Source organism: Nannospalax galili, unplaced genomic scaffold, assembly GCF_000622305.1.
Source record: "Nannospalax galili isolate Female #2095 unplaced genomic scaffold, S.galili_v1.0 scaffold229, whole genome shotgun sequence".
Taxonomy (NCBI): domain Eukaryota; kingdom Metazoa; phylum Chordata; class Mammalia; order Rodentia; family Spalacidae; genus Nannospalax; species Nannospalax galili.
The window spans coordinates 3,267-12,262 of NW_008360328.1; the positions used below are offsets into that span (position 1 = coordinate 3,267).

At 50.6% G+C, this 8,996-nt stretch overlaps 1 protein-coding gene across 1 annotated transcript in view; it reads left to right on the forward strand.

Moving 5' to 3' along the window:
* LOC103727873 (pleckstrin homology-like domain family B member 1) overlaps positions 1-8,836 on the forward strand; it is a gene marked incomplete at its 5' end in the record, with an annotated part of 10,391 nt that extends 1,555 nt beyond the window's left edge. Inside the window, 4 exon segments of the mRNA XM_008825937.2 lie at positions 579-695; positions 946-1,048; positions 6,484-6,569; positions 7,493-8,836. Of these exon segments, the coding sequence (XP_008824159.1) occupies positions 579-695; positions 946-1,048; positions 6,484-6,569; positions 7,493-7,633 (447 nt within the window).
* Positions 8,837-8,996: the final 160 nt, after the last annotated feature.

An 8,996-nucleotide genomic window follows, 5' to 3' on the forward strand; every position in this document is an offset into this window, starting at 1 on the left:
TAGGTGTGTGTGTGTGTGTGTGTGTGTGTGTGTTCAGAGGACAATTTGTGGGAGTCCATTCTCTCTTTCCACCATGTGCCCAGGGATCAAATTCAGGTCATCAGGCTTGGTGGCAGGTGCCTTCACCAGCTGAGCCATCTCACTGGCCCTATTTATTTATCTTTTAACGATGGAGTTGGAATCCAGGGCATTGAGTTTGCTAGGCAAACAATCTGTCACAAAGCTGCATCCCAGCCCTAGAGCACAGATTTCATGTGGGACTTCTTTTCCCAGGATATGTTCACATCTGGCCTCTTGCTCATTCTAACAGTCCAGGAGGGAGAGGAGGGGCAGGGAGTAGAGAGTGTTGTCTGTGTCATGGTTGGCTGAAGTAAGGGGCCAGTCAGCATTTTGTGTGGGCCTAGGTAGTCAGCACGGGCACGCTAGGTCTCCACTTTTGCCAGACTCCAGCCACAGGTATGTGTGTTGGGGGGTGATCAGTAAGGTTGTGGGAGATTCAGGGCTGAAGCTGAGGGACTGGAACAAAGGAATGTTGGGGAAAGAGAAGCAACTCTGCTAACCTTGCCCTCTGCCCCCAGGCACGGCCCCTCACACGCTACCTGCCCATCCGGAAGGAGGACTTTGACCTCAAGACCCATATTGAGTCGTCAGGCCATGGGGTGGATACCTGCCTACATGTGGTGCTTAGCAGCAAGGTACCAGACCCATGGCCCGAGCTGCTGGGGCGGGGTGGGCTGGTGGTCAGAAGCACCTCCTGGGACCTTGAAGTTGTGGCCTCGGTCCCTGTCTCAACATAGCCAGGACTGTGCTGGCCTGAGGAGATGCTGGGGCTAGCCCCTGCCGATGCAGACACAGGCACTGGCACGTACCGAAAGAGGTTGCTTGGGGGATATGCATGGTCCAGGCTCCACATTTAAGTCCTTTTTCACTGGTGCTTCCCACAAGGTCTGCCGTGGCTACTTGGTCAAGATGGGCGGCAAGATTAAGTCATGGAAGAAGCGCTGGTTTGTCTTTGACCGGCTCAAGCGCACCCTTTCTTATTATGTGGGTAAGTTCCCACAGGACTTCCTTGGGGCTAATGAAAGCTGGGGCACCTGGACTTTGACAGCTGGGACAGCTGGTCTGCTGGAAGGAGGCCAGGTTGAGGGCCAGAGTCTCTGAAGGGCTTTGACTTCCTTTCCCTGAAAATATACAGTGTACTGGGTTCACATCCATTCATTCACTCTACAGTGTCACTGAACATAGAATAAATTCCAGGCACTGTTTTAGGCTCTGGTGACAAGCAAGATGACCATGCTTTCTCCCCAGAAGCCTACACTGTCAGGAAGGCAGATACCATGCACAGCAGTTAAAGTGCAGTGGGTTTGCTGTCAGGGGAATACCTGGGTGTTGGGGATACCTGGGTTGGGCTAGGAGCTCCCCTTTGGTTTCCCTCAGAGACTCCAGGGTAAGCAGTTAAGCAATATCAAGGACTCTCAGGACAGCCCAGGTACAGGTGCCTGATCCACCCTGCCCCTCCTGCTCCATCACCCAGCCTCTAGTGTAGACTCCCATCCCCTGGAACACCTCTAGACTCTCCCACTTGGAACGTCCCCTAGTCAGAAGAGGCTACAGTATTGTTGTCCTCTGAGCTCCTTCTTATTCCCAGCATGAATCTGCTGTGCAACAAGCCTTTCTGGAACATTGCTAGGCCACATTGGCAGAGAGAGTGGAGAGCCTTGCCAGGGTCTTGCACTGATATTAAGTACCTCAGCTGGGAAGTGACATATGTCACATCTGCCGGTCACGGTCACAGTGTGTATGGAGTGGGGCATTCTGGCTAGTCACTCAGCCCCACCAACTACAAAACTGGGAAGAGCAGTCCTGCTGGATGCTGGAAGGGAAAGGCTACAGGATCTGTGCCATGGATGCCAGGCCCAGTGTCTTGTTTCCCCCTCTAACCTTTCACCCCTCTAGAAGCCTTGCCCGATCGCCTTGACCCCTGGGTATGGAGAGAGAAGCCCAGGTTTCCAGCTGGGTTGGGGCAGTAGAAGTACTTTGCCAACGTCAGGTGCAGAACTCTGTTTAGACACATGCTATGGAAAGTACTGTCTATGCATCATTTTATCTAATTTTTGTCAAAACACTCTATTTATACCCATTTTACATGGAAGGAAAATGGGACTAAGAGAATCAGAAAGTCTCGTGGCTCCTACAAGGCAGAGCAGAGAGGGAGAAACAGCCACTTGCGAGGAAGAAGCAGGAAGAGAGACCAGCAGAGGCAGAAGGGCAGGAAGCAGGAAGCAGGCTTTGACTGCATGCCAGGTGCTGGGCTGGCACTTGGCAAATGTGACCTCGCTCCATGTCTATGAAACAAAAGGAGACCAAGGTTAGGCGGGCAGCGGAAACAGGGAAGGAAGCCGGCCAAGGGAGCAGACATTTGCAAGCCCGAGGTGTCAGTAGCGATGATAGACGTTGCCAGAAGGTCAAGAATGATGTGGCTCAAAGGCCATTTGACCCAGGGATTGGGATTTGTGGAGAGAAGGCTTTCCACTGTGTGCAGAAGCAGGAGCCAGATTGTGTAAGGCCAAGGCTAGGGGGGTGGGAAGGAAGCAGGAGCAGGAGCGTGTTACTATTTCCAGTGAAAGGAGTGAGGGGGAACAGGGACTGGAGGGTGGCCAGGGTCCTTGTGCCAAGGAGGAAACGCTGAGATGGTGTGGGGCTACGCCAGGACCTGGGTGTGTTGCTTGTTGGACCTGCACCTTCTTGCCTCCAGGACAGTCACAGCTTTACCTCTGTAAAGCCTTTTGAGGCTCCACTTTCCCTGGAGGGGTACCCATTTTCCTCTGATTTCCCACACTTACCCCTGGACCGTCTGCTGTGTGACATCAGCTTAGGGAGTAATGGTGTCATGACGGATGCCACGTTCTGTGCCAGACACTGCTGAATGCTCTGAACATGTCTTTCACACACTTAACACCCTCAGATGCACAGTGGGTGCTCCTGGAATTCCCAGCCTTGTTGGCAAGTAACTAGGCTGTGTGCCTGTACCTTCCCACCATATTGTAAGTTCCTAGAAGGGTTTGTGACTTCTTTCTGGTTGCCAGTGCCTAGGATTGAGTCATTCCACATTAACTGAGCACCTATTGTGTGCCTCGCACATAACTGTTGATGTTGAAGGGGGTTGTAGGTATGGATGATGGAAGGTTCAGATGCAGCATGGTAAGGTCTATGAAGAGGATTCATAGCTGTGCACTGTAGTGGTGACAGCTGCAGTGGGTTTTAGAGGTTGCCAAGAATATGGACAGGAGAGCGTTCTCATGTATGAAGAATGGGCTGCTGAGGAGACAGTGAGAATCTCAACTGACTTTACAGAATTTAGCAGTGCAGAGGAGGCTGTGAGACTAACTGGAGGGATATAATGGTACCTATCTGTGAATGGGCTTTGCCAAGACACAGAGGTACTGATTCTCCAAAGAGGAGCTAGTAGAGAAGTTGTAGCCTGGAGCAGCAGGATTAGGCTTTTGAGTGAAGAGCATCAAGGCAGATGAGTGGCAGGGCTGGAGGGTGGGGCAGGGCCCTTAGAAGGCTGGAGCAAGGACAGAGCAGTGCAGGTCATCTAGCCCTGAAACCTGGGGTGTGGGGGAGGGAACCATGGGGAGGAACTTACTGACAGCTGTCACCTCTGAGCTCAGTGATTGGCATGTCCTCTCTTGTAGGACTCAAGCTGATGGCTGAGGGTGTCAGGTGTATCATCTGAGCAGTGCTTGTCATGGACCAGACACTGCTGTTCTTTTTTTTGGCGGGGGGGTTCTTTTTTGAGACAAGATCTCCCTGTAGCCCCAGCTGGCCTGGAACTCACTATGTAGACCAGGCTGGCCTTGAACTCACAGAGATCCTCCTGCCTCTGCCTCCCAAGTGCTGGGACTAAAGGCATACACTACCATGCCCAGCAACTGCTGTTCTTCTATACAAGTGGTCACCTCTGCTCTGACCGTTTGCTCTGCTTACTCCAGCCACCCTGACCTTGAATGATTTGTGTGCTATATATACGATTGGAATGGAATGCCAAGAGACCATCCTTCTCCTCCTCTTCATTCTCCTCTTTGTTTCTTTTTTTCCCCACTGAGGAATCAAACCCAGGGACTTGTGTACCTAGGAGAGTGTTCTACCACTGAGCTGCACCCCCAGCTCTTATACCTGCCCACTTGCTTCCTTCTGTGTTTTTTTTCCTTTTCTTTTTTGTAACAGAATCTCATGTAGCCTAGGCTGTAGTCGAATTTGCTATGTAGCCAAGGATAACCTTGAACTTCTGATCTTCCTGCCTGTGTCCCAAGTGCTGGGACTATACAGATATGGGCCACTATGCCTAGTTTTTAAAAAAATTTTATTATTTATTATTTTTATTTTATGTGTATGCATGTATTGCCTGCATGTAGGTAAGTGCTCCTGAATCGTGTAATGCCCAAGGTCAGTAGAGGCTGGATCCCCTGGGACTGGAGTCACGGACAGTTGTTAGCTGCCATGTGGGTGCTAGGATTCAAACTCGGGTCTTCTGCAAGAACAACCAGTGTTCTTAACCACTGAGCCATCTCTCCAGCCCTATATACCTAGTTTTAAGTGGCGCTAGAACCCAGGGCTCTGTGCATGTCAGGCACATACAAGTACTCTGCTGCCAACAGATCTGCACCCCCAGCTTCCTTTCTTTTTTAGCATGAGGTAAATATATCCATAGGGTTCAAAAATCAAAATATATGGCCCGGCATGGTGGCACACACTTTTAGTCTCAGCACTTGGGAGGCAGAGGCAGGTGGATCTCTATGAGATTGAGCCCTGCCTGGTCTACGAATTCTAGCAAATTCCAGGCCAGCTGGGGCTACAGGAAGACCCTGACCCCCACTAAAAGTATATGAAAAGGTTTATTTGAGGACTTATCTCCACCAGGTACAGGTAATACAAACTTTTTAAAAATTTATTATTATTATTTTTTATGTGTATGCATGTATTTCCTGCATGTAGGTAAGTGCACCTGTGTCATGCAATGCCCATGGAGGTCAGAAGAGGCTGTCAGATCCCCATGGACTGGAGTTATGGACAGTTGTTAGTTGCCATATGGGTGCTGGGATTTGAACCTGGGTCTTCTGTCAGAACAACCAGTGCTCTTAACCACTGAGCCATCTCTCCAGCCCCTTTTTTGGTGTTTTTGAGATTGGTTCTCCCTGTAGTCCCAGCTGGTCTGGAACTCTATGTAGACCAGGCTGGCCTCGAACTCACAGAGATCTGCCTGCCTCTGCCTCCCAAGTGCTGGGACTAAAGGTGTGTGCCACCACACCCAGCATTTTTTTTTTTTTTAAAGTGGAACAGTGTCACATGTAGCCCAGGTTGACCTCAAACTCACTATATAGTCAGATTGTCCTTGAACTCCTGTTCCTCAGCTTCTACTTCTCAGATGGTTGGATCATGTATGTGTACCACCATATTGAGATGAACAACTTCTTAAAATCTCTTTTTCTTATAAAAAAGGTTGTAGATAATGCATTCCTCTTCACTTTTTAATGCATCTTAGAGGTCTTTGGGGTTAAACATATCAACAACCAGATACCTACACTTAGGTGCATTTTATAGACTTATTATTCAACCTATACCTATATCAAACATTTCTAGGGACTGAGGAGATGGCTCAGTGGGTCAGAGCACTTGTACTCCAGCCTGAGGACCTGAGTGCAAATTCCTAGCACCTTGTATACATGTACACCCCTCCTACATATGGGAGATGGAGACAGGATGATTGGTGGACTTGGCTGGCATTCAGTCTAGTTCCAGGTTCAGTAAGAGACCCTGGACTCCAAGTGTGTGCACACAGGTATGCATATCCCCATATGTATGCATATATACTACACACACCAGAAAACATTTTCTGTATCCTTTATAACAGCTATATGATACTCCACAATGTGGTACACAACTTATTAACTCATCTCCATTTGATAGGTATTTGGCTTGTTTATAACCTTTCATGGTGCCAAACCAAGCTGCAGTGAATCTTGTAAACCTGTTATTTTATACACATGTCAGATAAATTCTTATAAGTGTAGTCACTAGGTCAAAAGGCAAATGCCTTTCTAGTTTATGATTTTTATTTGCATTTAAAATGTATTTAGTTTTTGGAGAATCTCACTATGTAGCTCAAGAACTCAAACTCCTTCTGCCTCAACCTTCTGAGTTCGTGCTTACTTTTGATCAAGCACTTCACCACTTTTCACTCCCATCTGTCATTTATTAGACAGCCTGCTTTTCCACATCCTCACTAATTTTTGCCCTTCTGGTAGTGTCATCTCATCAGAGTTCCAATCTGCATTATCCCTATCTTCAGGGTCGTCTTTTGGACTCTGTTTTGGAGTCCTGGGAGGCCTAGGCTGTAACCCATTCCCAGATGAGGTACGAGCTCAGGCCCACGGCCCTCCATGCTTTCGTCTGCTCAGCCTAGCCCTCATTCCTTTGCAGACAAACATGAGACGAAACTGAAGGGGGTCATCTACTTCCAGGCCATTGAGGAAGTATACTATGACCACCTGCGCAGCGCAGCCAAGGTGAGCGGAGGGCACCAGAGGGGGATGCAGGGACAGCCACCTGCAAGAGGTGGCCCAATGGGGGCAGGGGGGCGGTTCTGGAAGCCAAGGCCTCCAGCCTACGCTCTCCTCAGGTGCCAGCTTTGTCTTGTTTGCCAACTTTCTCTTCCTTTTTTCCTCTCCCCCTCCCAGAAGAGGTTTTTCCGCTTCACTATGGTGACTGAGGTACCCCTCCCCATATGCCTGTAACCAAAACTGCACACATTAACCATTAATAGCTCCTGTGCCCTCTGACCCCTGACCCCTGACCCCTTCCTTCATCCCTCTAACTTGCTCCAGGCCTGAGGGAGGAGGAAGCAAGGAGCTCCTGTGGGTTGAGTCTTACTTGTTGCCTCCTTCTCTGTGCAGACAGTACAGAAGGGAGAGTGAAAGGGGTAGGTGGGTCTGCAGCGACTAGACTAGAGAGGGGGGATTGGTAAAAGATGTTGGAGGCTGAGCCAGCTAGCCTAATGCAAGTTTCCCTCCCTCCTGCCAGCCCTCAGACCCCAGCTTATCCTGACCCCTGCTCTGGGGTCTGGGCCAGCATCCTGCTTATAGCCTCTTCCTACCTTTTTTGCTTAGAGAAGAATCTGGTCCTCACTAGAACAACCCTTGTGACTAATTTCTCTTGTACTCACTTTGGAACCTGGGGGTGCCAAGGATCGGGTCCCCAGGATCCAGGGCCCCAGCAGAGTATGCCCCTGTTGGAGGTCACAAGGACCTAGAGAGCCCAGGACTGCCATGTGTGAAAAGATGCCTGGGGACTAGGCTTTGGCTTATTAAGGACTTGGCTCTAAGTTCCAGGGCTGGGGACTTCAAGGGAAAAGACAGACAAGAGGCAGGTGAGAAAAATATTTTGGGCCTAGATGAACCCTGCCTTAGACCTTCCTGTCTTGCCTTGGCAGAGTCCGAACCCAGCCCTCACCTTCTGCGTGAAGACCCATGACCGCCTGTACTACATGGTAGCCCCATCTGCAGAGGCCATGCGGATCTGGATGGATGTCATCGTCACAGGAGCCGAGGGCTACACTCAGTTCATGAACTGACTACCATAGGTCTCCTGGGTCCCCAGGACTGATCAAGGACCCATGCCCTGCCATGTACTCTGCCTGCCCCTGGAGATAGTGGCACACTGGACACTGGGCCACCAGGGAGCAGGGTATAGCAGAGTGCCCCAAGGGCCTTTGTACAAGAAGACTTATGTTCTGTGAGGTATTCAGTGCTTGATGGTTTGGGCTCAGGTCCCTAAAGAACCAGTAGAGAGGGAAGGAGGGAGGGGCTTTGTTACCTCCTGGAAGCCCCGAAGTTCAGGGTCCCTCCTGGGCCTAGCAGGCCTGAGGAACTGTCATAGAGTGGGTCTCTCAACTCTGACCTGGCACCTGCTTGACCCAGCCTGTTTTCTCTTTGTAAAGGACAAATTATGGTACCAGAATCTGCCAAAGATCCCCTTCTTGCCTCACCTCCTCTGCAGGGGTCTGGGGAGGGGGTCTGAGCAGAGCCACGTGTAGAGAGGGAGAGCAGCTCAGGCCTGCACTGCCCAACCCCATTCTGTCTCCTCATTCTTTTCACTACTTGGCTCAAGGGCCAGAGACCTTGAGGTCCCAGCCCCATCCTCGCATAGTAAACTCATCACCATGGTCTCCACGGGACTGCTTCATCACCATGGTTACACACTAATTGCCATGGCCTCTCCAGGGCTCAGTCTACTGGTCAGCTGTGGGCTACCTGAGGGTGCGTGCCATCATCTCTCCAACCCAGGCCCCCGGGGCATGTCACATGGCCGGAGGAGACATTTTCTTGTCCTTCCAGTGCCTCTAGCCCCCAGTCCAGCCCTCTCCCTTCCACTCGTGCCTTGATTAGAGCCAGAAGGGATGATTGTTGGGGGATTCTAGACCAGAGGAGCAGCAATGCTGAGGGGAGAGAAAGCTAAGAGGGCTAATCTTCCATGTTGACAGGGCTGGGTTTCCAATAGGGAAGGAGGGTAGCTTGGGGCTCCCCGAAGGAAGCCTCAACAAGGGGGCGGTGGAGGCCCTGGGCTGTGGAATCCTCCCTTCAGCTGACTAAAGGTAATAGAAAAGGAGAGTGGAGGACCAGGCTCTGGAGCTGCCTGGCCTCAGCCTTTGCGCCTTAACACTAAGCCACCTCCCCTGCCCTCCTCTCCAGCAGTGGGCCCTTGGTTGCTGGGCCTGGCTGGGTGTTTTGCAGTATTTGTAAGCATTTCAGCAGAACAATAAAGCATTTTGACTATGTGTGTGTGTGTATAAAGGCAGGCTGTATGTGGTATTGGCTGGGGTATTTTGGGCTACAGGATTCAGTTTTCCCAAGGGCAAGGATTTCTACCCTAAAGTTCGAGGTCTCAGTCTGAGCTCCAGATCGCTTCTTCCCAGTGCTGTGTGAACAGGCCAGCTG